We start from the raw sequence: 26,570 nt of genomic DNA on the forward strand, positions 1-26,570 counted from the left end.
TTAAAAAATTAGTAATTTTAAATAACCTTTTTTACTATTTTTAAGCTGTGTAAAATCACTTAATGGTATGGAGTGACTTTATACTGCTATTTAATATTTATAATAAATTAGATATAAACACTAGATTTTTTGAAAATAAACAGAAGTAAATTAAACTTTCCGATTACCATGTTTTTGTTTTTTTTTTCTTTATCAAGGGCTGATTTTTTTTATTAAAGACTTTTATCATAGACTGATAGACCAATATGTAAAAATAAACTTCAAAAAATTCTTTTAAAGCTCAATATAACAACTCTGAGACCCCCCCCCCCTCCCCATTCACACAATGTAATGTCACCCAAAATCACGGTGTTATATAAATACTATTAATACTTTAAGAAAAAATGTTTCAAGTTGATATTTACTTATAAAAATTGAGTAGATATTTTATAAACGCTTTTATGTTTTGTACGAAAATCTCGAATGTCATTCTAATATTAATTTTCGATATCCTCTTTGCTCCTTCGCACTGAAAAAGCGAAACGCATTGATTCGTGTAAATGTTACGAGACTCGACATTTCATAGAACTTAAATATAAATAGAAATACAGTACAATTAAGTAATATGTAGATAGATAAAGATAATAGATATTGATTTTAATTCCAGACTTATTGTTCTGAAATGGGCGATTCTGCAAAGAAAAGAGAACCATCTTCTGCTGCTGGGCTCTTTAGCCATTCCTTAGATGGCAATCTCTCACTCGGTAACGTTCCAACAATATTTTCTCCTGTTCCATTACCTGTAGCTGCAGTTTCTCAAAAACCTAGTGGTGAACATCAAGAAACTCTTTTATCGCCATTTCTCTCAGGATCAAGACAAATGTCACACTCTGAACATGAACGCCAAGGTAAAAATTTTGTTATGTCTAATAGATAATGAGCTTGGATTTTTGATAAAATAGAAATTTGAAGAATATTGCATTTCATACATACATTTACTTAAAAGTGAAAAATCTTTAAATATTCTGCTATTTTTTAGTTTTTTATTCTTTATTCTGCATGAACTGGGGAAATTTTTCTGTTAAGTAGTTAAGAAGACAACATCAAGACTCCTATAACATTTAACGTTTGTGTTAGGTATTGCTTACTTTTTAGTTAATGAAATTTAAATTCCATAACAATTCATAATAATATTTATTTATTCCACCTAAAGGTTCTTGTAGTCCCAGGTTCTGTTTAAGTTCTATTTTTTGTAACCCCCTGAAAAAAATAAAAACTAAACACAAACATTTTTGTATTTACAAATCAAGTTAACATTTCTTACCTAAGTTGTTGAGCTAACATTTTTAGTTTTCTATTACTTAAGGCAGATAGCACTGAAGAGTTTTCATGTATTTTACCAAGATCGTTTTCTTTTACTCCAACTTATTTTTAAGGATTTAGATATTCTGAATTTGTCACATTAATCATTTATAGTTCTTGTTACTTCAAAGGATGTTAAGTGTTTTATTATCAAATGCAATTGTTATTAAATTAATAGTGAGTTACAAAATGATAAATTTTTCCTATAAGGAAGACAAGACTGTTAAGATGGTAAGAAAGCAAAATTATGTTTATGGAAATAAGATAAATTATTATAAGTATTACGCAATATACAGGGAATGTAATAGTTAAACTAAAGCTAACCATTAGACTATTAGTATCAACAAACATAATATTTTGTATTAGTAGTAATGAATTTTCTGTAAAGAAGCTATGAAATTATGTTACAAAATTTGAAAATTGAACTAAAATATAGTAATGTCACTCTAATCTTTCTGATCTGATATTTATCTATCTTTTAGTGATAGAGGGTTTTATGGTTTTTCACATATCTTGTTTCTGATTTCCATGCATCTTGGTTATTATTATTATTTGTCCAGATAATCTAATCTGAAGATTCGTTATTTGATTGAGGAAAGTGTTATAGAGGAATAAAGTATTTACAGGAACACTGAAACAGATATATTTCAATATGTTTAAAGTAAACAATGACTACTATGTTATTACATTTTTTAGGATGAATTTATGAATGTTTCTACTTGCCCCCAACCCTCTCAACCTCATACTCCCTTGTATGCTAAAATATGTGAAGGTTTATTATTCCAAGAATTATTTAATAGAACCTAACTTTAGGTCAAGTGTTAATCCCACTGCTGGCAAGATGGTGGAAAAAAAAATTGATATTGAAAAGAAATTTTCAAAATTTTTTTTTTTTTTTTTTTTTTTACAGCATTTAAGTTTTTGATCCTGTAAAAAAAAAAAAAAAATGAAGATTTATTTAAAATAAATCTCTTTAAATCAAAACTTATAGAGAATAGTTGTATGTGGTTAATTTGTCTTTAAGAAACTTTTAAAAATGAAAATAGTTTTCTTGAGTTTAATAATGAAAAAATCAAAAAATCTTTTTACAAAACTTTTTTACATATTGCTTTAAACTTCAAAGCTATAAAAATCATCTTTCTTGGTTACTATTAGCAAAAGTAAATAAGCAAAGGAGCTATTAAAATTATCTTTTTTGGTTATTATTACCAAAAGTAAATAAGCAAAGGAGTTTCTTTTTAAAAAATATTTTAAAGATTATTCACAAACCTTTTCATTTAAAATATGAAATAAAAGATTTTATTAGTACTAAAATTCATTATCCAATTTTTACATAGCTTTGGTATCACCATTATCAATACCTCCACCTTTACTGGAGACATCTACACCACCACCAGGATTGCAAGTATCAGCATTTTCAATATCATCACAACACAACACATTGCCACCATCTGGTTTGGGATTATCAACACCTCCATTAGGGTTGCAATTATCAGCATCTCCATCTAAACCTCAAGCATCACCACCTTACTCAGGGCTGCAAGCATTAACACCTCTATCTGGACTGCAAACATCTGCATCACCATTAGGTTTGCAAGGAGTAAAATCTGGTTTGCAAGAAACTCCAGGTAACTTATTTTTATTTGTACTTTTTTTATTTGTCTTAATGTTATTGTACTTTTCTTCCCAAAAATAAAGTGAATCTATAATTTTTTTAATTCTATAGTTTTTTAAAATTATTTTCTTTTATATTGTTGATAAAAACTTTCCTTTTTTATTTGTTTTTTTTTAATGTTTGTATTTAAAATTAGGTGTGTAATTAATGCTGATCCAAATGAGTAAAGTTTTATAATCTTTTTTCATTCAGCTGAACACACTAGTGGTACAGCACTTGGTTCCTCAGTTTATACAAATCAATTTCTTCCAAATGTAAGGCCTTCACAAGCTGCTTCTCCACTTTCAAGTCTACCTTACAAAGTCTTTCCCCCAACAACAATTCCTCCAGATTCTTTAAATAAGCCCAGTCATCCATACTATGTCAAACAGCCGAACACAAGTGCAAAATCTCTTTTCAATGATGGAGTGCAGTTAAACGAAGGTAACCCTTTTGGAAATCAGAACCATCTTAATATTAGTGCTGGCCAATCGGTTGAATCTGCAGGAAGTGTTTATTTTACTCCTGTCATTCCTCACTGGTTTTATTTTAACAAGAGTTGGATACCATTTTCATATTATGATTCAAGAAACCTTGAGGAAGCATTTGTACAAAGATTATCTAACAAGATTGTAACTACAGATGGTGGGCGTTTTGATGTTGATTTGTCTACACTTCAGCGAAAAGCAGTATACTGGTGTGAAGCGCACTGTGAGGTTCGAAGGTGTACATGGTTTTATAAGGAAGAAAGCCTGTTCATCCCTTACAGCTCACCTATTTCCAATACTCTAGAGGTTAGTTTTGTTTTATCTTACTTTTCCTCTCTTTCTTTTTTTTATCTTTATATACTATGTACAATTAGGCCCAAAAATATACCAAAGCCTAGTTTTTAACTATGGTAAATTTTTAATAGACATCTTTTGGTTGGAAATGACAGAAAAAGGTGACAAAAAAAATGTTGTTCTAAAGATAATATTTAACACATTTCCTTTCTTATTTTTCTTATTTTTTATTTTTTTTTTTTTTTAACATTTTGAACAAATATTTCATGCCTCAATAATCAGAGTAAAGTTATTGTTAACATTTTACGATTACAAGAGTCCATTGATACTGACCAAGAAAGACTTTGCTTTATTGAGAAAGTTACAGAAGGGTTTGCCTTGTCATACAAAAGCTGATCTCGCAAACAAATCTTTTGGTCATTGATTCTGTAATCTGATAAAATTTGTGTTGTTTAGACATTGATGTGGTATTTCTTAAAAATGTATAAAGGGGAAGTGCTCAACAAGGACAATTGTCAAGCGTTAAAAAATATGAGGAGAATGTTAGGTTTTTTGAGCAAGTGAATATTTTTATTTGCTCCAAAAACTTGTGAAAAAGGCAGTTATTATCATTAAATATAAACATGACAAAAGTTTATTATTTTTTTACTTTTTTTCTTACCTATTTGTTTTAGAAACATTCATCGATTGCTTATATCTTTTTTGAAATATTTTAAAAGTTTGATGCTAGGCAAGAAATTTGTTATCAAAAATCTCTAAGAAATGTGCTTAGTACTTAAAAGTTTTGATTTGTGATCACTTAATGCTGGCTCAGCTATTGAAGTTTTGATTTATGGCTTTTTTATGCTGTCAGGTTCATTGAAGTTACCGTTCATGGTATTTTCATACTGGCAATGACAGTGAAAATATAATTCTTGATCTTTTCATGCTGGTAGTAAAAATGAATTTTTAATGACAAAAGTTTACATAAAGTTTTACATAAAGCTACCTATATGCATGCTTAAGTGAATGATAAAAATTGATAAAATTCTGTTGGGTTGTCAACATCAACAACCTATCTTCGTTAAACGAGGCTAGCCTTTGACTATTTTTACCGAAACTTTTTTTATTTCACTTTATGTGTGGTTTTACAAATTTTCAAAAGTTCAATTTTGTGCGTAAAATTTATGATCAGCTTAACTGAAGTGAAATTTACAACCTATGTGATGCAAAAGTTTTTTTGTTGTTTAGCTAGAATATGCCAAAATGATGCATAGTGGAATTTACAATATTAGAGTTGATATTGCACCAAATACGTTTGTAATTTTCCACAACCCAAATGTGCTTGTTCAGTATGTATCCAATGTTGAACATGTTGATTGGACTGGTGCAGATGCAAAAACACGACCAAAAGTTATACAGCGTGGACTAGGAGAGCTACAAGAGTTAATTCAGCAAGGTAAAGTAGCAGAGGGTATTTTTTCTTGATTATTTTTTAAATTTTGTTGTACTTTCAGACAACAAGTCTTTATTACTTCTGAATCTTCCAATTACAGTAGTGTAGTATATGCGGAAAACATTTCGTTTTACTACAATGGTATGAGTATTAACACTTTAATTGGCCTAAGATGCAAAATATACACCAGTAAGTTTTAAAAAACTGAATGAATTTCATTTACGCCACTAGTTGTATATTGCTATACATAAGAAAAGATTTCAGTTCCTTTTGCATCCAAAACCATCCACAAAATTCTATCAGCCATTTTATCTATTTTTTTAAAAGTAAAAGATAAAACAAAAGATAAAGCTATATATTTGATGAAAAACTTGAATAAAGATTTGCATATGGCAATAGTTGGAGAAAGTGTTCAAATGCTATATTAGCTCATATTCATCAATAGCATAAAGGTCTAATATCTTTTAGAGCATGTGTAAAACTATTTTGTTAAATCAATTTTCAGTTAAAAAGAATGCATATACTATGTTTTACTAAACTTGCAAAGTTGAGATCTTACAAAGTTTTTATCCACCAGTGTGCTACTGTGGCTCAAATGTATATTTTGTTAATTTTCAATTGCCGAAAGTAATAAAAAAGTCCAATACACTTTAAGTTAAATCTAATATGCATTTTGTTGAATCAATTTTTATTTAAAAAAATGCAAAGTAGCTAGTAGCTAGCTACTGTAATTTGCAAATTCAAAATCTTGACAATTACCCTTGACATAATCAATAAAATCAATAAACCTTGACAGTAATCTTGACAAGATACCCACATTCCAATTTACAAATTTGAAAATGAATCCAAATGTTGGCATAGCAAGGTGAATATATTCAAACAAATAAAAATTTAAAATATTGTAAAATTAATTTTTATTACATTTAGGAAAGTAAAGTTTCAATAAATTTTGAAATCATAAAAAAGGTATTTAAATCTCTTTCAAATTATACTATAACTATATTTAAAGCTATATATCTGCTGCAAATGGCAATCTAATATTTTTGAAATTTTTATTTAGTAATATGTATTATATTTCTTGCAAAAGGATAAGTTTTAGTCAGATGTGAGGAAAAGGGTTTAGTCAGAATTGAAAATTTCACAGCCTTGTTTGACTACCTTGTTTGATATTTTGTATGGGTAAAACGGGCCTCAGGAATCCATTTCATTTATTCAAAATAAAATGCTCTCAGTAAACCATTGGATTTATCCAAAATATAAATTTAAAAGTAAATATAACTTTCATTACAACATTAGCATTCACTTTTTTTTTTAAATAATCATGATTATTAAATGTTATAAACAAAATTCACATTTGTGTTATGTCCAGTGGGCTTTGAATGAGCCTAGAAATCTCAGATTGTTTCCATTTTTCTCCTGGCACTGAATCAAAGAACATTTCACAGCAGGACAAGCAAAGGTGCATCACTATCATTGCTGTCAGCCATGAGCTAAGTCAATTCAAAATGACTCGCCATAAATTCTTTGAAAATTTGTAACTCCTTTAAAATTTTCATAAATTTAAATATTTAAAAATTTTTTAAATTTTAATTTTGAGATTTTTAGAATATTTTCTTAATAAACAAACTTACAATAGATTTTATTTTAACTAACCAATCATTTAATTATTTACAGTCACAATTTACTAATAAGATATTTGAAAATGGTAAAAAACTATATTTTAGTTTATCAAATATCAATTTGGTACCAATGACTTTTTAAACATTAACAATTGATTGGAAAAAAAACTTGTTAATTTTTATGATTTTAACATTAAAAAATTAAGTTAATAAAAAAGTAAAAAATCATTTCTTATTTGTTATTTATTACAAGAAAATGTGTATTGATTTTATTTTGATTTACATGACAGGAGAGCGAAAAGAAATTGACCATTTAGTATTTGTTGTTCATGGTATTGGTCCTGTTGCTGATTTGAAGATGCGTTCTATTGTTGAATGTGGTAAAAACCAGACATTATTTAATTTTGATGTTTATGGTGAAAATTCTTTCATATGATTGAAAAATATTTTCTGAGAATTTATTTGTCTTAAATAGTTGAAGATTTTCGCAAAATCAGCTTGGACTTAACTTACACTCATGGATTTACTGTTGATGAGAAGCCTGCTAGTAGAGTTGAGTTTATTCCAGTTCAGTGGCACTCTTGTTTAAGGGATGACTTGCATGGAGTGGACAGGTTTTTAAAATAGCATACATTTGTCTAGTCTGAAATGTTTTCATATAATGCACCATTTATTTAAATATTTTCTTTTTTTGTAAGCAGCTTATGACTTTTAATATAGCCAGTTGAAGATGCTATCTTTGCCAAGTATTAGTAAGCTGCGTAATTTTACAAATGAGACACTAACAGATATCTTGTTTTATACAAGTCCTTTGTACTGTCAGGTATGTTTTTTTTTTTTTTATTTTTAAAGTTTTGCTTTTGAGAAACTTTTCTTAGCAAATTTTATGTAGGTAATCTATATTGAGAAACGCAGACAATTTATCAATTTTATGTGCAAAGTTATGTTTGTTGTTAAATAGCTTCTCAAAAACTGCTTATTTTTAAATAAATTTTATGATGGTTCGTAAGATCTGAGTTTTGTTGCTTCTGCTACTTAAGGCCACTATGCCAAACCTCTGTTAAGTCTTGTTTAAAAGTTGCATTAGGCACTGTTTTTTTATTTATTTTTATTTTAACACTGTATATGCTTTGCGTAAAAGATCCACTTATCTTTAACTTATTTATTAAAATATTTTCTTTTCTTTTTTTAATCAATATTTCCTAGACAATCTGTGATACCATTGTAAATGAAATGAATCGCATGTATGCATTATTTTTATCCCGAACACCATCATTTAAAGGGAAAATTTGTGTTGTTGGACACAGTTTAGGTTCTTTTTTATCTTGTTTTATTTTTATTTTTTATTTATTTATTTTTTATTTGATTTAAAAATTAAAGTTGCATGCTTTAAACTAAAAAGTTTTTTTTATGTAAAATTAATTATAGTTATTATTAATATTTTTAGGTTCATGCATCTTATTTGATATTCTAGCTAACCAGGTTATCATTTTTGCTACAAAAAAAATAATTGCAGATTGTAAGGGTTATCTGCATTTTTAGCATTTGAGATGTTTTTGCTGAAAACCAAATTAAAGTTTTTACCTTTTTAAACAACTCATTCTCATCAAAAACATTTTAGAATTTTGATCCGTTAGCAGTCAATCATGAATATCCATCAAAGGATTTTGAAGATAGTGAATTAAAATTTGATGTGCAACCTTTAACCAAGTAATAAGGTTATTGCAAATTTTTTTTTTTTGTGGTTTACTGTTTTCTATTTTCAAATTTCATTTCTTTTCTTTTACTAGTACTACTTTACCATCAATATCCCAGAATGCAGTGGAAAAGTTGCCATCAGTTAATGGAATACTTATGCAACTTAATCTTTTGCATCTTGAATCTATGTTTGCTGAGGAACAGATGGATACAGAGACTCTAGTATTATTACTATTTTTTAATGAGTTTGCATATTTGTATTATATAATTGTGTTAAATTTTTTATTTTTTTTTTTACAATTTAATTAATTTCAATTTTTTTTTTTTTTTTTTTTTTTTCAGCTTCTTTGTTCTGAGACTGATTTGAAAGATCTTGGTGTTCAATTTGGTCCTCGGAAAAAAATAATGTCTTTTCTTAAAGATTTTGCTCAAAGTCGAAAGGTTTGATACTTTGCTTTGGTTTATTACATATTTTGGTTTTGATTTGAAACCTTTAAATGAATTCATTTGAAATAAAGGGTATACCATGAATAATTAAAGACAAACTCAAGATTTTATCTAATAATCTTCTGAAAATTACTTAGCTTCTGATAATAGTTTTAAAAAAATTTGATCTTTACTTCATAATATTCTATCAGTTTTTGGAATAGTACCAGTTTTTGTTTCAATTAGCATTTTAAAAACTTTTTAGAATTTTGATCTGTTAGCAGTCAATCATGAATATCCATGAATATCCATATATATTTTTTTTTCTTTAGAAATTTAAAATTTTTCATTGATTTTTGTACAGGAATCCTGTAATGTTAAGCCAACCGGATCTATCCAAATGTTAAGTTGTGGAACTCAGACACATGTAAATGCAGATGAATCTTTTAACAAAGAGAGTGTACAGATGCCATACAAAAAGGGTACAGCGGGTACTGGCCAGCCATTAGTTAAATATTCAAAATTAGATTTTTTAACTGATACCTTGTTTGCTTTGGGTTCACCTTTGGGGCTATTTTTGACTTGCAGGTTTCTAAATAAATTTTAAAATTATTATAATATTTTTTTATGTTATGATATTTAACTCATTTTGCTGTTTTTAGGCATTATACTCTTCATTCTTGTGAAACACCAACATGTGAACATTTTTTTGGCAACAAATCTCAAATTATAGGCTAAAAAAATTATGGAATTCGTGTGTATCTAATTATACGTCAAGAAAAAATTAGACATGTTCAAAAACATCTAAAAAAAGTAACCTTAAAAGTAACCATTTATGAATTTTATAAACTTTTGGTTTAAAATACCATCAACAGAAGTTTTGCAACAGCTTTTGCAAACTTTAAAAAAAAAAATTTTTTTGTTTTGTTTTTCCAATTGTATCATCTACAAAATTTGAAAAAATTAACATTTTTTGCTATTTCACAGAAAAAGCAGGTGTGATGGTTGAATGTAATAAATCAGCTAATGAGTTAATGAATCCTATGCTCTAGGCAATATACTACGGTCTTAAAAGCATAAGTCAAAAATAAAATTTTAGATATTTCGCATAAGAAGTAAAAAGTGTCCACAATCATTTTTTTGTTTTAACATGATTTAACATAAACAAAAAGAAAAAAATCATGAATAGTTCAAATTTTTGAACTATTCATGATTAAAAAACTACAATAATTTAAAAAATACAATAAATTAAAAAACTACAAAAATTCAAAAAATTCTTAAAATCCTTTTTCAAAGTGTATGTTTGTAAGACTATTATGTTGCTAGCATAGCTTGTTAACCCTTGTAAACTCATTGATATTATCTTTTATTTAAGTATTCTTTTTTTTTTTTCTCTTTTAATTACGAACCAAATTGTTAATTTAACAGTAATTTTTGTAATTTTCAATTTACAGAGGTGTGACCACTATTGGTCAAAATTTCAAGCTGCCAAATTGCAATCATTTCCTTAACATTTTTCATCCGGTAAAAGAACAATTATCTTTTAATTGTTAAAATTTTGGGTTGGCACATTGGAATTTTTCACAAAAATGTTTGCTTTTAAGTTGTTGCTTTTTTTTTTAAATAAAAATATGCTCAACAGAATTTGTCAAGTTTCAGGAAAAAAAAAATTCAAAAGAATTTTTTTCAAAAAGCCTAAGAAAAGAAAAAGTACGAGTAAAGATTTTGCACTGCTACACAAAAAGTATCCTGAATTTGCAGCACAAAAACATCCTAATTTAAGTGTTTACAAAAAGAGAATCATCCTAGACACAGTTAGACATTATTTAGATGTTATTTAGATGTCAAACAGGATCTTGAAGTCATTGTCAACCACTGCTGTTGCAGAAAGTACTAAAGGCTCTGGATAACAATACCAACTGTAATTTAGCTACAGGTTTTTGCTCAATGTGATGTTGTGATAAGTGTAAAAACAACATTAAAACATCTAAAGTGAAATCCATTCATTAACACAAAACAATTTTCTTCAGCTAAAACATAGATGATGACTGTATGTTATGGCTGATGAAGCTTATGTAGAAAGGAAGTTTAAAGTGCTTCCATATCACATTGTTTATACACACAAAAGTTTGTCCCCAACAAAAATTTCTCTTTTTGCAATTAAGAAAACGTAGCTTCAATCACATTCGTTAGGCAAAATTCATAATAAAAAAAAGTATTTTGAAACTGTGAACCAGAGTTTGCAAGAAGTTTCAAGCTATATAAAGTGATAAATTCTTATGTGTCAACCTTTATTTTCTTATTTTCAAATAATTCAATAAATTTATTAACACTTTTTTCTTTTCTTTTTTTTTTTATGGGATTTGCAGTTTGATCCTGTGGTAAGAATTTTTGTTCAACTTTTAAAAAAAAAGTTTGTTAGTAATTTTTTAAAATTGCATTTAATAAATGTAATAATCATTATATTTTTGATTTATTTTAACAAATAGCAGTAATTAATTCCCTTAATTACTATTATTAGTTCAAAATTAGCTTATAAATGTAGTTCTATTTTTGTAACAAAGCATAAGTTTTTATTTAAACACTCTATCCTAACAAAGTAAAAACTCTTGGGAACAGGTCTATCGTTTGGAACCGCTGATAAACGAGCAAATAGATATACCTCCTGTGCTTATCCCCCATCACAAAGGAAGGAAAAGGATTCATTTAGGTGAGCCTGTTCTATGCTTATGAAATCAATATCATTTATAGATTTTCTTATACTTTTTTATTCTAAATATTATTTTCTTTTAAGTTTCACGACTTTAGTGTTCTTTTTTTTTTTTTTTTCTCAAGTGTTTGATTTTTTAGAAATTAAAGAGAACTTATCAAGAGTTGGGGCCAACTTAAAAACAGGATTGATAGATGCAGTAAGTCGTACTTGGTCCTCTATACATGACTTTGCACGTGCTCATACCTCTCAGCAGCAACAGACAGTATCTCAAAGTGAAACGAGCAATATCGTCCAAGAATGTAAGAATTCGTTACTGGTTAATGGCAGTTCCCTCAATAAAATACTTCTATTTATTTTATCATCAGGGTTTGAGTTTTCATCTTTTATTATTTTTTTTTAATTTTATATTTTTTATTTTTGTTTTTCTAGCTCATGATGTTGAGTTATTAAAAAGAGAGAATGATGTCGAGTTACTAAAAAGAGAGAAAATGCTTAATTTTGGTTTGATAAATGGTGGCAAACGTGTTGACTACGTTCTTCAAGAGCGTCCCTTAGAAATGTTAAATGAATATTTGTTTGCATTGAGCAGCCACACTTGTTATTGGTTAGAATTTTTCGTACCACTAGTAGTTATTCCCAAAATTCTTAGGTTTTTTTTTTTTGTATTATAAGTTTTTATTTAGTTTTTAAATTTACAAAAATTATTTTTTAGGACTTCAGAAGATACAGCTTTGCTTCTACTCAAAAATATTTATTCCAAATAAAGAAACACGTAATATTCGTCTAGAATAAGGAATTTTTTTTATTCAAAAAATAATTTTATATTAAAAAAAAAAAAAAACGTTCATGATGCGCATTTATTTCAAATATTGTGATAAACATTTGCACCATTCTGTTGACTATTTTGTGTACGTTTATAAAACAGTTACTTTTAGTAATTTATGATAAATTATTTTATGATAAATTACTATTTTAACGCTCTTGTAATTAAAGGTGTTTTTTTTTTTCCACTTCATCTAATGGTATAAGAACGAGTTTTGTAATGTCTTCTGTTTTGTTTTTCTCAATATTATATAAGTTTTATTGTTAATTTTATTTATTTGAAAATATTTAGAATATTAAAAATGAAGAATTATTTTTGAAATAATTATTATTTAAAAATTATTTTTGATTTGCTTTTTTTATATATTTGAAATGATAACATCAACATGTAATGATAACAAATTTTAACATCGTTTTTATTCTTCAGTTTCACTTTAATTTAAAAAAGTCAAGATTAAACATTCGAATTAAGAATATTGCGAATTCTACAAATTGCTAATAGAAGAATTTAAAAGGTATGAAAACCAAATACGGTAATTTTCAACATCATGTCGCTGTTTCAACTTAAAGGATTAATTCAACTTGCTGCTGCATCGAGGTTGGTACTTTTCATCTTACAACTCGTGCTAGATGCTTGTTTTGAAGATTTTGATTCTTCAGCAAATCGAATTCCACTATTTGAACCACGTTTCAATAGTAGTATTAAATTTTTCAACGGTATAAATAAGTGGGACTCCGTTTATTTTGTTCATATTTCTATGTATGGTTATCAATATGAACAAATGCTTGCTTTCTATCCAGCTTTTCCGTTATTGCTGAATTTATTTTCAAGATTTTTGGCAGTTTTATCTATCAATGAGTATTTTGCAATTTATGTCGCCAGTTTTTTCCTGAATTCTTTTTTTTTTGTTGTTTCCACTTATTATCTTTATCTACTAACAGACGCGTTGTTTGGTGAAAAGTTTGCTGTCAAGTCGAGTTTGTTATTTATATTTAATCCTGCGAATGTGTTTATGATTTCATCGTATAGCGAATCACTGTATTCAAGTTTGCAGTTCATCTCACTTTTTTACCTTGAGAAGAAGCACTTTCTAAAAGCAAGTGCCATAATCTGTCTATCGATTGTCACTCGATCAAATGGTATTTTAAATTTGGTGTTTTTGATATATTTCTTCTTAAAAAAGAATGCTAGCACTTCTATTGTACAATTTTTCAAAGAGCCGGCCTCAATATTGGTTTTATTTCATCCAAATATGTTCTTACAATCTCTCACCGATTTTTTAAAGTTTATTTTACCATTGTGCTTTTACTTAAGTGCTCCGGTTGCGGTTTTTGCTCTCCACATATTTTGTGTTTATGAATATTTCTGTCACAGTAATCATGTGGTTACTTCGTCTTACTCTCATTGGTGTCATAAAAATATCCCATCATCCTACTCCTATGTTCAATTAAAGTATTGGAATGTTGGTTTTTTAAAATATTACGATACTAAACAAATACCCAACTTCTTGCTAGCCTTTCCAGTCATTTCTATAGTGATGCTTGGTTTGCGAAAGTTCTTGTCACTCCATGATTCCTTTCCCACTTTTAAATACCTGGGATTTACAGTAAAGTCTAAACCTTCTAAAGAAAAATTTCTCAACGCACCGGCATTGTTTGTTTACTTAGTGCATTGTTTGTTTCTTACTTCTCTTGGTTTGGTGAGTTTTCATGTGCAAATATTGACAAGAATGCTATTTTCATCGTGTCCAATTTTATATTGGACAATAGCCTCTATTCTGTTCGATAAAAACTCAAATCAAATTATAGGTAAATGTCTTTTAGCATATTTTGTTGTATATAACATTTCAGGGCTTTTATTCCATTGTAATTTTTATCCTTGGACATGAAAAATCTTATATATATCATCTTGAAAAGATAAAACTAAAAAAAGCAGTGATGCCTTTTAATTTTCATTTTTTCTGGAGACAAAAAAAAGCAAAATTATCAGTAATTTTAAGCGAATCAAAAACTTTTTGAAATTTTCTTTTTGTTTACATGCATTCTGCACACAGTTTGGAAAAAATGTCCACCTATTTATAAATATTTTATAAACGTCCCAAAAAAATCTTTCTGAACGTTGATACCGCATCCCAATGCGAGTCCATTGCAAGTAATTTTGAAATCCAAGTTCAACGTTCGTTAGACTTTTAAGTTTTAAACTTTTCATTATATTTCACTATTTTCGCCACTAAAAGCTATTGTTTTTCCTTTTGTATTTTTTTGTTTGTTTTTTTTTTGTTGCTTTTTAATAGATCAAAACAAAAAATATTCTCCAATCTCAATAGAAGATATAATTGCATTGTTTTTTAAAAAAGTAAAAAGCAAGTAAAATGGCGCCAAAACAGTTTGGAAACAAGTAAATAAACACAAGTATCTCAAGAATCGTTTAATTTTTTTTAGTGGTTTTTTCCAACAGTTAAAAATGTTTAATTCTCCCAGAAACTTATGAACAGTATAGAAAGACCGTTTGTGCCATCATCTGCTTAAGAAACGGTGACCTGGACTGTCTAAGTTGCAATTTTAAAAAAAAAAAATTTATCTTTGAATAAATTGAAGAAGTTTCTTGAGTCAAGAAAAATCTTCAATTCATTCAAAGTGATGTAAATTTCAAAGATTGTAGATTTCCAATAAAATTTCTCCTATTATTGCCAATTCTCAACTTCTCATGTATATTCTTAATTTAACTTTTATATTATATTCTGGGGTTTAAAATTGCATGTTTATACCCTGGCAGACATTGTCTTCACTTTTCAAAGAGAGAAGGACTGTATATAGTGTTGATGGTCGCCAATACAACGAGGGTACATGCATTTTCAAAGATGAAGTTTATAAAGAATCGTCTTCGGTCATCTATGAATGACGAGAGATTTTAGTATAACTTATGTGGAAATAAATAGACTAAAATGTATAACGAATATCGAAAATGACAATTTACATCAATTGGAGTTTGATGACGTTATTAAAAGATTTTTCGTTTCTTAAATCTCGCATTTGATTTTGTTATTTAATCTGCGTTTGCTTTGTTTACAAAAATATTTTTTGATTTTCTTTGGTCTTTAATCAAATATTAATATGTCACTAACTTTAAAACTTTGAAACCGATGGGTTAGAATCTTTTACTACATACGCGCGGAAAACTCAATCATTTAACCTCCTCCTTCGGAGCTTTTTCTACCTCCAGATGAATTTCAGTTTGCTAACCTGAATGAGAAGACAGTTACCATACAGAAAGAAAAAATAACACCAAGAAGCTGAATTTTTTTAATTTGCCGAAACCCCATAATTTTATAATAGCATATTTTAAATTTTCCTTTAGTTTAATGTATTTATATATAACTACATACATGCATGTGTGTATATAGTACAGGGGTGACCTTAATCAAAAACTAAACCAAATTAACACCAGTTTTATAACTTAGGAACATGGGAATACAAAAAGTCATAACCTTTTATATATATATACATATATATATTTATATATATATATATATATATATATATATATATATATATATATATATATATATATATATATATATATATATAAAAGGTTATGACTTTTTGTATTCCCATGTTCCTAAGTTATAAAATTGGTATTAATTTGGTTTAGTTTTTGAAAAAGGTCACCCCTGCACCAGAAATTTTTTTTAACATTTATGCAGCACACTGTAGAAAATCAAAAAGTTTCCAAAATAATCTTTTTTCTTTTAATTCTAGTTTTTTATATTAAATAGCACTTATGTAGCTTCTGAAGCATTTAACAATTTATTACTGTAAACATTTAACAGTTTTAAGCATAACATACAGTCAATAACTAATATCAAATAAAAACTTACACTCTAATTCTACAAGTATGAATAGCTACAAAGCAAAAAAGAATGCAGAGTATTTACCATTAATATAGTATTAAATGCAGTTAACATAATTTTTCAGACAAAATAAATGTTAGGCTTTCATCATTTTTCAGTTAAAAATATTATTTTGCTGTAATGGCAAAGCGATTATGTCCATTTGAAGATAGTTATAATCAGCTCAAGACTCACATAGACATGCACCATGTTGGTAAAGAAAACTACAAACAACAAGTTTATGAGAAAACAAAGCAACTTATGTTGGCTGGTTCAATTCAAGCACGAAAAAATGAGGTGCAAAATTTAAATAACAACATTGAAAAATCTCCCAGAGGAAAAACTAATATTGGTCCAGTATTTAAAGTTCTAAAAGAAAAACGGCATTGTTATTTTTGTCAATTAAAACCAGACAGTACTCTGATTTCTTCATGTTACTATTGCTGCAAAAATATTTGTAGAGAGAAATGCAGCAAGATTTGTGACTACTGTGAAAATACTTTCTGCCTTAGCTGTTGGGTAACTAATTATGAGACTCCTATTGATCGAATTTTGTGTATTGCTTGTTCCAGTTAATACTTGGTGCATCTTGTTGCATATATGCATATATTTACAAATAACAATGTTAAGATTTGTGTATATTTTTTGAAAGGGAACATTTTAAAGTATTTTTTAAAAGGAAAATGTTCCTGACAGAATTTCTCTGTGAACAATAGTTTCAATTATATATTTGTAATCTTTAATGTAAAAAAATGTTGTCAAAATTCATTTAGTAAAAAAGCTTATATTGTTTGAAAGTAAATAAAAATTATTTAAATTTTTGAATTGAGATTTTAGACTGCAATTCATGCAAAATTGCTGACATCATTTCATTGTATTTGATAAAAAAAAAAAAAAGTTCTTATTCACTTTAACAAACCTTTTTGTTTGCAATAAAGATAGGACTAAGAATAGAGTTTTTTCTCATTTTAATTTCTCACTTTAAAACCTCTGTTTCTAATAATGTAAAGGAGCTTTCCTTATATTAAAGTAAGAGTTGTTCAGCATGACTTGTATGTCTTAATGCTACTGTCTTACTTAATTTTTAGAACTAATGTTGCAGTAAAATTAACAAGATGCAGCACCCAAGGTACTTTGATAACATCCTTTCTGATCAGGTGCTGTTTTTTTTTTTTTTGTAAATGTAGTATAATCTTGATGTAACAACCCTCCTCCCCTTCTTCCCTCCTAATATGATAAGTATCAATACTAATTGTGTTGCAAAAAACAAACATTGTTTTGTGCAGGAAAAAAAAAGTTTCATAAATTTTTTTTTATTTATAATGAAAAACTTGTCAAAAATATACAAAAAATAATTCTATTGTCTGATATAATCCTTTTTCTGATAATTCAAGACAAATAAGAAAGCCTTCAAGTGCCATACCCTGGCTAGTCAATGCAATTAAAAGCCAGATTGGTAGGAACTTCATCAGGTCATCAAGTCAATACAATTAATAGGAAAAGACCTCATTGTGTCTGAAGCATAAGTGAGAAGTGTATCCCAAAAAATTTCTGGCTTTCAGACTGGAATATTCCAAAAGGCCCTTTTGTTTGTTAAAGAAAAAAATGCCTAATTGAGTGTTATAGTCAGATAAAATTTCACTGTTGATTCAACCAGCAACTGATTGTTTCATTACCATGAAGAATGTTAAAAGAGTCTGATTTGATCAGATCAATCAAAAAGTCCTGCACAGGTCATGATATTTGGATTCATTGCCTCTTCAGGAGAAAAAATTCCACCTATCTTTCTTAAGACAAGTTTGCAGATAAGTTTTGAAGAGTATCTAGAGCAAGTTTTAAGGCTAGTATCCTTCCTTGTTGTGACTTTCCCTGATGCACAAGAATTTTTTTTTTGTTTAAGATTACACTTCTTGTCCCCCAGCAAAAGTTGCAAACCTGGCTGTCTGAGACCATGATTTTTTACCAAAGCACATCTGGCCACCCTCTCTGTCTGATTTTTAATCTCTCTGTTCCTCAATGTGGGCATACATTTAGGCCAAGGAGTGTGATTATCAGTATCCTAATATTAGCATTCTCAAAGCTGCCATCACCAAGTAGAAGCTTAAAATTGCCAGAGTCATCTAGGGTGTGTGGCGAAAGTTCCAGGATTAAAGTTGTGTTTGCAGCTGATGGTGGCTATATTAGTTAAATATTGTAAAATCTTTTTGTCTTTAGTTTTTTTCTTGAAAAAGTTTCACTTGATAGACAATTTTAATAACTATTATTCAACAAACTAAACTCTTTACCTTGTTTTTCTTTAACATAACTTTCCATCTAAAATGCTTCATATAATGAACTTTTGGTATGATGAATTCTTTTCCATTTCCCATCTTGATTTGTTATTTTGAGATTCTTACTTAATTTAAGGTACTAGATTCAAATTAGCATTTCATTGATTCTTTTTTTCACATGATAAACCTGAACATTTTTGTCAGCAATTAAATGTTTTAACTCATTTCAAAAATGTTTCATATTTTTTAAAAAATCTCATTCAGTCAATTTTTGTTTTGTTTCTTTGAAATATGTTTTTCTCCTCTTTCACTTTTTTTTCTTTCTGTTTTTATAATTTTATTTTTATAATTATTTATTTTTCTGATTTTGGAGAATGTTTTTTTAAGATAATAAACCACTGTAAATATAACCAAGGTGGTATATTTCCTAATAACAATCTTTAGGAGGATACTGACATCATAGCATCTGCACAAAAAGAGTATGTGCCAATTCTTTTACAAATTATCAATAAAAACAGTCCAATTACACCTGAAAGCTGTGAAGGAGGTCTTTATGTTGGAGCTGCTGGGATAGCTTATGCATTTTATCATGTTGCACAAACAGGATTGTTTGATGATAAGAAAAGCGATTTTCTAGCTGCTGCGGAGAAGTATGCTAAGGTTTAATGATTGTTGTTATTTGAATCTAAAAATAATTATGTGGATGTTGTCTAAAATTGGGTGTTAAGTCTGTCATGTTTTTTGAAATGATCTGTGTATTTGAAATACAATAATTATAGGCTAGTCTACGTGAAATAAAAAAAATGGATCCAAGCAGAAATGGGATAGGAGCATCATTTCTTCTTGGTCATCTTGGTATATATGCTGTAAATATCATGGTTTGTGATGCTTTAGGTACATATAAAATGTTATTTTATTGAAAACAACACCAAAGCAATTGATGTTTTTTTCCCAACATCATTTTTATTTATTCTTATTACAATTTTTTAGGCCTCCAAAATCTTTGCAATGAGTATATTCAAGAATTCCTCAGTATGCAAAAATATTGTGAACCAATTCAATTTTTTAAACATGGCTCTGATGAGTTATTTGTTGGTAGGGCAGGATATCTTGCTGCTGCATATGCTATCAATAAGCGCTTAAGCAGAATGGTGGTTTCAAATGAAATGATTCTAACTATATGCAATATCACAATTGAAAGTGGTCGTCGCATGTCACGGTATTACAAACATGAATCTCCACTTTTGTATTCTTACTATGATACAGAGTATCTTGGTGTGTGATTGATCTTTCTAAAGATTATATAAATATATGTACACATATACACATATACATACATACATACATACATACATACATACATACATACATACATACATACATACATACATACATACATACATACATACATACATACATACATACATACATACATACAGTGGTTTTCATAAATTTAGATGCACTCATATTTGAGAATTTAAATTTTTAGTTTTTTAACAATAAAACAATAACGAAAAAAGATTTCGGTTTAGTTTTTTTTCTATTTATTAGATAAATACATACAGAATACAAAATTTAAAAAAAATTACAAAAAAAAATACAAACACTAAGTAATACTTAGATACAACTACATGGTATTAAAAAAATAAGACAAAAAAAATTGTTCATAAATTTAGATGCACGATACATTAGGAGGCGTAATTTATGAATTAATCACTATTTTGTGTATCCGCCTTTTGCTTTAATAAAACAAAGAACTCTTCTAGGCATAGACTCAACAAGATTTTTGCACATCGCTTCTGGGACCCTATACCAGGTCTCCTTAAGGATGTCCTTCAGTTTGCCAATGTGGAAATTTGAACCTTTGCCAATTCACGATCAATCCAAGCCCAAATGTTTTCAATTGGGTTCAAATCAGGTGAGTATGGAGGCCACGGTGTTGTCTTGATATTATTATCGTTGAACCACTTCTTTGTAGAGTATGCAGTATGTGCAGTAGCGCCATCTTGTTGAAGTTTCCATGGTTTATCATTGAGCATAAACAGGTCAATTGGTGGAGTTTGTTTTCCAGTACTTCTACGTATATTATGGAGTTGATTCTTCCGGTGTATGTTTGGCACATACCAACACCTTTGTCATTGAAGCATGACCAGATTCCTATTGAGCCTCCTCCACTTTGTACAGTCGGTCTAATGTACCTGGCGTAATACTTTTCGTGAGCCATTCTTTTGACTGTTATGTTAGATTTGCGATTGATCAGCTCAAAGTTACTCTCATTACTCCACGTAATGTTTTTCCATTGTTCTATTGTCCAATACCTTCTTTCACGACACCATTTTGGTCTCCTTTGTTCATTAAATGGACGCAAGAGCGGTTTCTTCAAAGCAGAGTAGACTCCAGTCTTGTATTTGATAAGTATTCGACGGACTGTGCTTTTAGAAATAGATGTATTTCGCGTTGTATTGAATTCTATGTTCAATTCTTTGTAACTAATTCTTGGATTAGGTCTGACAGCTCTAAAAAGGGCACTATCGTCCTTTCTGGTAGTTGACAAGGGTCTACCTGGCCTCGTTTTCTCGCTAGCACCACCAGTGTGAAGAAAGTTTTGCTTCGTTGTCCGAACGCATTTCTCAGAGACTCCAATTAACCTGGCGATTTCTCTATTACTTTTGGTTCCTTCTTTGATGTGAGCAATAATTTGCCATCTTTCAGCTTGAGTGATACGCCTTTTGCCCATTTTTCGCGTCTTTTTAGTGCAAAACTAACTTAACTTTTGTTTATTTATTAAATAATGATTAAATAATTCCAGGTAAGTTATATTTATATAAGGTTTTTTGACAAAAGCAATTAATTTAGGCCTATTAATGAGAAATATGGGAAAAAAACTACTAATTAACTATCAACTAACAAGGTATAAGACTTTTTTGATTTTGCGTCTAAATTTATGAATAAAATAAAATCAAACTTATCAAATAACTTTTTTGTGTTAATTTGTATAAAATGAGTAATAAACATCCTGTAAAAAAAAATTAAGGTACTTTATAATAGAGTTTCACTTCCTCTACTAATTTATATATCAAACATAGCGGTAGCACTTTTATTTTATTTTTATTTTAAGCATTTTCTTACATATATGTAAAAAAAAATGAGTGCGTCTAAATTTATGAAAACTACTGTACAACTTCTTGTTTAGGCGCAGGACACGGGTTAACTTCTATATTGTTAATGCTTCTTAATTTCCCACAATGTTATTCTACCAAACCTGATATTGAACAAGATATAAAAATGTCAGTTGATTTTCTGCTACGATGTGAAGAAAACGGTAATTATCCACCGGTTGCCAACGAAACTCGGGATGATTGGAATGAGCTCATGCATTGGTGTCATGGTGCCCCTGGTGTTATTTACCTTTTAGCAAAATCTTATTTGGTATGGAAGGATCAAAAGTACTTAGATGCAGCTTTGCGTTGTGGAGAGCTTATCTGGGTAAAGGGGCTACTTAGGAAAGGGCCCGGATTATGTCACGGTATTGCAGGTACAATTCTTATACTAATTTCCAGTTCAAAATATAATTTTGTTACAAAAAACAACTTTTTTAATGTATTTTAAATTCTTTTAGGTAACGGTTATTCTTTCCTTCTACTTTTTCGACTGACTCATGACGAAAAGCATTTAAGACGAGCACGACAGTTTGCTGCTTTTATGCAAACGGAAGAGTTCAAATCAAACTCTAGAGTCCCAGATGCACCATACAGTCTCTTCGAAGGGATTGCAGGAACAGCCTGTTTTTTAAGTGATCTTGTTAAGCCAGATGAAGCTCATTTTCCGTTTATGGAAATCTATGAGTTATGAGCATGACGAGATTCGTATTCATGTAGGGTTAGCAAGAGAAAAAGATTTTATTTTTATTGATCGTCTTCAAATGTTTTTTTAGTATTATCTTGTTATTCAATTAATTCATCTTGCGTTATAGGAATTTAATTTCTACAAGAAGCAAAAGCTTGTTTGAAATTTCTCAAATCACAATTAAATGGTTTTGCATTTTGATGTCTAAAATCAATTTATTTTGTAACTTCTCCTTTTGTCGTTGTGCGTTTTGTTGTAAAGTTTTGTAAATTATGAAATAAACTTTTTAGATGTAACCAATAATTCACTTGATAAGTGGATTGAAGTGATTACAAGTGAATTTGCAATTCTTCTTTTGATTTGGTCATAGTTATCATGGATGTGAGCCGAGTTTCCATCACAGTTTAGCTGATTATGAAAATAGGCCCCCACTGGCTGTTGAAACTCCCACTGATCTTATTAAATTTTATTATAGAGATCAGAGAGGTCCCCTTAAAAGTGAAAAATGGTATGTTTTTTATGGCCAAAAACAGTAAAATTGCAAAAAATCCACAACGTTGTAAAGAAATCTATGTTTTTTTTTTTTAAGTTTTTTTACTTATTTTGATATATGTTAAGACATTTAAAGGCAAAGGGCAGTACTTTTTATTTATAAGGTCAGTTTATCTTTCCAGCAAAAAATTAGCATTTTTTACAAAAAATAATTCATAACCTTCAATTCAAGTAGGAAAATCTGTGGTTTACAAGCTGTTGAAGGTGTTCAGATGCTTCCCATATTCTACGTAATATATTTTAAGAGTTAGAAAAAATGGCTGCTCGTTTTTGCCTACCTGGTCACTTGGTCAGAAAATAGTTTTAATATCTGAATAGATGTCATCATTCATTGATCTGAGGTTTTACTAAAATAAGTTAGAAAGCTGTAATACGTTTTTGATACAACATTTTTTGTAAACATACACAGATAATTAAAATACATCAAGTCAAATTGAATTTCACCCATTGAAACATCCCCAAATATTAGAAGCTTCATATGGTAAGATTAGCCTATTAGACATTAGTTTTTGTATTATAGGGTGTTTCGATAATATTCGGGAAAATTCGTATCACTCTAAAACGAAGACTTACAACTCAAATCACCTTAAAAAGTTCGAAATTCGAATTATTGTAGCAACTTCCAATGTTGATCTACTGGTTGTGAGTTTGATCAAATGATCGACTTTCACAAAAATCTAACTGTCTAAGATTTCCAAAGGCGTCGTTAAAATTATTGTTTTAAGTAAGAGTCGTATTGTAAAACGAGTTCAATTTATCAGTATGTTATAATAGTATTGTTATACAAAGATACGATAAACACAAAGAAGAGATCGTATATCACAGCTACTGATAGAAGAGTTGCTCGAGTCCGTTGTTGTTTGACAGGTTGCTCCAAGAGAGTGAGGTTTCGATGATCACGTTATTTATACAGTTGCGAAAAATAAAATAGCACCACTAAGCGTATTCTCCTTTTTGTTAAGAAAACACCATTCAAAATAAAAATTTCTTGTAGCTTTGCTGTTTAAAATATTAGCTAACATGTTTATTTTCTAATAGCAATTCATTTTGGGGAAAAAACTGCTTGGTGTTGCTCAATTTTAATAAAAAATGGCACACTATTGTTGTAAAATACTTTGGTAACGGTAAAAATAATTGTGAAAATAGCAAGCGTTGGGTTTTTTTTTTTTTTGCTGTTTTATTCGTTTTATGTTAGTACGTATTAATAGGAGACATTTACATACAAAAATGGGACGCGGAAAGCATTGTAGTGCCGAAAAACGAGAACTGATCCGAAAGTTGATATCAGCAGGGAAATCTTATAGAGAAGTTGGTCGTTTAGTTGAGTGTTCTAATAAAATGATAAGAAATGCCATAAAATTTCAAGAAGAGCCTGAAACACGTGGTCGAAAACGTTCTATTTCAACATTGCTGGCCAATCGCTTAGTCCGACAGGCTAAAAAGGAACCTTTTAAAACAGCTACCGAGCTGAAAAAGGACTTTAACATCGATGCAACAGTACAAACAGTTCGGAGTTGTCTGCGAGTTAATGGATTAAAAGCCTGTAGCCCCAGAAAAGTTCCACTTCTAAGTGCCAGACATGTTGTAAAGCGTATTGCGTTTGCTAAAAATTACTCAAATTGGCCACTCGAAAAATGGAGGAATGTTTTATGGACAGACGAAAGTAAGATTGTGCTTTATGGTGGAAAAGGCTCTCGGGCGTATGTCAGAAGACCGCCGAATGCAGAATACAAACCAAAATATACCATCAAAACTATTAAGCATGGAGGTTGTAGTATAATGGTATGGGCATGCTTTTCTTATTTCGGAGTAGGGCCCATTCATCACATTACTACTATTATGGACCAACACGTTTATGTTGATATATTGGATAAAGTGATATTGCCGTATACAGACTATGAAATGCCGTTGTCCTGGGTGTTCCAACAGGACATATTCCCCAGTCCAAACGATTTACGTTTATGACAACTTGATTACCGCAACATTTTTACATATTAACCAGGGGGACATTAATTGTTTTATGACGATTTGATTACCGCAACAGAAATATTTCAAAAATAATTTAACAAACTCAAAACAAATTAAAGTTTCCGAAATTCACTGTTTAATGAGTTTGCTGTTCAATAAATCCATAATGTGGTACTTTCATGCCAAATGATCCAACTTCCCAAAAAATTAATCCAATTCAAATGGTTTCTGCAATGAAAAAAATGGAACAAAAAGTAAACTATTCAGCGTAATTAAATCCAAGTTTAAAAAGCAAGTCTGAATGCAGATCCACAATGCCTTACTTTACCTCTGCTTATCGAGTTGTACAAAATTTCGGTTAGTTGCAATACCAAACGTTACGACAAAAATAACACAAAAGTAACTTAAAAAACTTGAATTTAAATAAAACTTAAAAAATCAAAATTGATACAAAAAATTCTTGGGTAGATCTTCACTTTCCTTATTTTTCTGCTTTGATTTACAAATGGTTATTTCAGGGTGTCATAGACAGAAATGTCCACTTATAGATAATTTAAGTAAACAGTGAAGCTAAGTAAAAAACATATTTCTGACTATGTTTTCACACAAATAAAATTATTTCGAACTGAGCTTATTAAGAAAAAATGATGCATGCTTTTTAAAAGATAATAAAAGGTAAAATAAATATGTTTTACCTTTTTATGGTCAAGTGATTCAAACTGATAGTAACTAAGTGTTCCAGGTATGGCAAATGTAGTATCCAATCGTTCCTTAAGATTGTTCCTCTTATAGTTGAAAAATATACCTTTAACATTTTGATTGCAATATTTGTATTAGAGCTGTGCGAGATTACGTTTTTTATCTTCGATCGAGATTACAAAAAACTCGATCGAGTTCGAGTTCGAGATTATTAAACAAACAAGTGAAAGCGTACATTCAGTTTATTTAAAAATGTCATCATCAACAAACCATACTTATCTTAATGCTAAAAGTCTACAAATTTTTATGAAGAAAGGTAAATTCTTCTACATGCTCTGATAGAAGACTGCAGCGTTTAGTGGAAACGATGTTCCCAGAAGTTGAATTCAGAAGCTCTGAATTGACGCTGGTCGCTTGGATTTCCAGAAGTGATTGAGCAAGCTTAGCAAGATAAGAAAATCAACTTTTATTTTGCCTTTACCATGTCAGTGGACATCAATTGTGCCCAATTGCCATATCTTTCAAGTATGTCTTCACATCATCATCAAGCGCACTCGTATGAGCATCAGCAATAATGTCGTTGGTTGCAGTTGCTGTCATCATTTTATTGAGGGATTCCCACAAGCCTGTTGATTGTGTTTCTATTGTAGACTCCGTCACTGAGTGCTAAGACTGGACTGTTTTTGGTCCTAAAGCTGGCACTGTTGGAAGTTCTTTGAGTAATTCACGAAGCTTTGATAAGTTGGCCGCCAGCTTCTCAGGTTGTTTGCAGTAAAGTGACTTGTGCCTGGGATCTACCAGTGTGCAAGCTGCATCTGGCTGAACCTAATAAAATATTACAGAAACCGTCAAATA

At 29.3% G+C, this 26,570-nt stretch overlaps 4 protein-coding genes across 7 annotated transcripts; all 4 read left to right on the forward strand.

The window, feature by feature from the left end:
- Nucleotides 1-531: 531 nt before the first annotated feature.
- On the forward strand, nucleotides 532-12,471 carry LOC145200436 (triacylglycerol hydrolase DDHD2-like). Of its 2 annotated transcripts, XM_090081733.1 has the most exons (19): nucleotides 532-887; nucleotides 2,679-2,969; nucleotides 3,209-3,789; nucleotides 5,008-5,215; nucleotides 7,122-7,211; nucleotides 7,307-7,445; nucleotides 7,552-7,654; nucleotides 8,038-8,143; nucleotides 8,279-8,313; nucleotides 8,453-8,541; nucleotides 8,622-8,751; nucleotides 8,872-8,970; nucleotides 9,320-9,543; nucleotides 10,410-10,479; nucleotides 11,325-11,336; nucleotides 11,575-11,665; nucleotides 11,806-11,967; nucleotides 12,098-12,272; nucleotides 12,381-12,471. In XM_090081733.1, exons 1-19 carry the CDS (start codon nucleotides 662-664, stop codon nucleotides 12,430-12,432), a joined length of 2,883 nt encoding a protein of 960 aa, XP_089937859.1. In that variant the 5' UTR covers nucleotides 532-661; the 3' UTR covers nucleotides 12,433-12,471. The 2 variants fall into 2 exon arrangements, 1 of the variants encoding a protein (XP_089937859.1); XR_016450710.1 differs by lacking the exons at nucleotides 11,325-11,336; nucleotides 11,575-11,665; nucleotides 11,806-11,967; nucleotides 12,098-12,272; nucleotides 12,381-12,471 and having other exon boundaries at nucleotides 8,453-8,549.
- A 367-nt stretch (nucleotides 12,472-12,838) lies between these two features.
- LOC145200437 (GPI alpha-1,6-mannosyltransferase 2-like) lies at nucleotides 12,839-14,425 on the forward strand. Of its 2 annotated transcripts, XM_080074493.2 has the most exons (2): nucleotides 12,970-13,088; nucleotides 13,433-14,425. In XM_080074493.2, exon 2 carries the CDS (start codon nucleotides 13,504-13,506, stop codon nucleotides 14,377-14,379), a length of 876 nt encoding a protein of 291 aa, XP_079930619.2. In that variant the 5' UTR covers nucleotides 12,970-13,088; nucleotides 13,433-13,503; the 3' UTR covers nucleotides 14,380-14,425. The 2 variants fall into 2 exon arrangements, with proteins under 2 accessions (XP_089937860.1, XP_079930619.2); XM_090081734.1 differs by having other exon boundaries at nucleotides 12,839-14,425.
- Nucleotides 14,426-16,521: 2,096 nt separating this feature from the next.
- Nucleotides 16,522-16,956, forward strand: LOC145200438 (uncharacterized). Its single transcript, XM_080074495.2, has one exon. The coding sequence runs from the start codon at nucleotides 16,522-16,524 to the stop codon at nucleotides 16,954-16,956; it is 435 nt and encodes a 144-aa protein (XP_079930621.2).
- Nucleotides 16,957-17,270: 314 nt separating this feature from the next.
- Nucleotides 17,271-23,359, forward strand: LOC145196770 (lanC-like protein 3). Of its 2 annotated transcripts, XM_090082984.1 has the most exons (6): nucleotides 17,271-17,537; nucleotides 19,095-19,310; nucleotides 19,430-19,544; nucleotides 19,641-19,925; nucleotides 21,844-22,185; nucleotides 22,270-23,359. In XM_090082984.1, exons 1-6 carry the CDS (start codon nucleotides 17,496-17,498, stop codon nucleotides 22,500-22,502), a joined length of 1,233 nt encoding a protein of 410 aa, XP_089939110.1. In that variant the 5' UTR covers nucleotides 17,271-17,495; the 3' UTR covers nucleotides 22,503-23,359. The 2 variants fall into 2 exon arrangements, with proteins under 2 accessions (XP_089939110.1, XP_089939111.1); XM_090082985.1 differs by lacking the exon at nucleotides 17,271-17,537 and having other exon boundaries at nucleotides 19,095-19,300.
- Nucleotides 23,360-26,570: the final 3,211 nt, after the last annotated feature.

Source organism: Hydra viridissima, unplaced genomic scaffold (assembly GCF_058129835.1).
Source record: "Hydra viridissima isolate aposymbiotic clone 2 unplaced genomic scaffold, HvirCarnegie_v1 scaffold_3, whole genome shotgun sequence".
Taxonomy (NCBI): Eukaryota; Metazoa; Cnidaria; class Hydrozoa; order Anthoathecata; family Hydridae; genus Hydra; species Hydra viridissima.

What these genes read in the sequence shown, in the direction of transcription:
- LOC145200436 (XM_090081733.1), top strand. Translation starts at nt 662, where the DNA reads ATGGGCGATTCTGCAAAGAAAAGAGAACCATCTTCTGCTGCTGGGCTC. An exon ending in ATTTTGCTCAAAGTCGAAAG is followed by an intron (nt 8,971 to 9,319) that starts GTTTGATACTTT and finishes ATTTTTGTACAG; the next exon opens with GAATCCTGTAATGTTAAGCC. An exon ending in AGCAGCCACACTTGTTATTG is followed by an intron (nt 12,273 to 12,380) that starts GTTAGAATTTTT and finishes ATTATTTTTTAG; the next exon opens with GACTTCAGAAGATACAGCTT.
- LOC145200437 (XM_090081734.1), top strand. Translation starts at nt 13,039, where the DNA reads ATGTCGCTGTTTCAACTTAAAGGATTAATTCAACTTGCTGCTGCATCG.
- LOC145200438 (XM_080074495.2), top strand. Translation starts at nt 16,522, where the DNA reads ATGGCAAAGCGATTATGTCCATTTGAAGATAGTTATAATCAGCTCAAG.
- LOC145196770 (XM_090082984.1), top strand. Translation starts at nt 17,496, where the DNA reads ATGCAGCACCCAAGGTACTTTGATAACATCCTTTCTGATCAG. An exon ending in CTGCGGAGAAGTATGCTAAG is followed by an intron (nt 19,311 to 19,429) that starts GTTTAATGATTG and finishes CAATAATTATAG; the next exon opens with GCTAGTCTACGTGAAATAAA. An exon ending in CATGGTTTGTGATGCTTTAG is followed by an intron (nt 19,545 to 19,640) that starts GTACATATAAAA and finishes ACAATTTTTTAG; the next exon opens with GCCTCCAAAATCTTTGCAAT.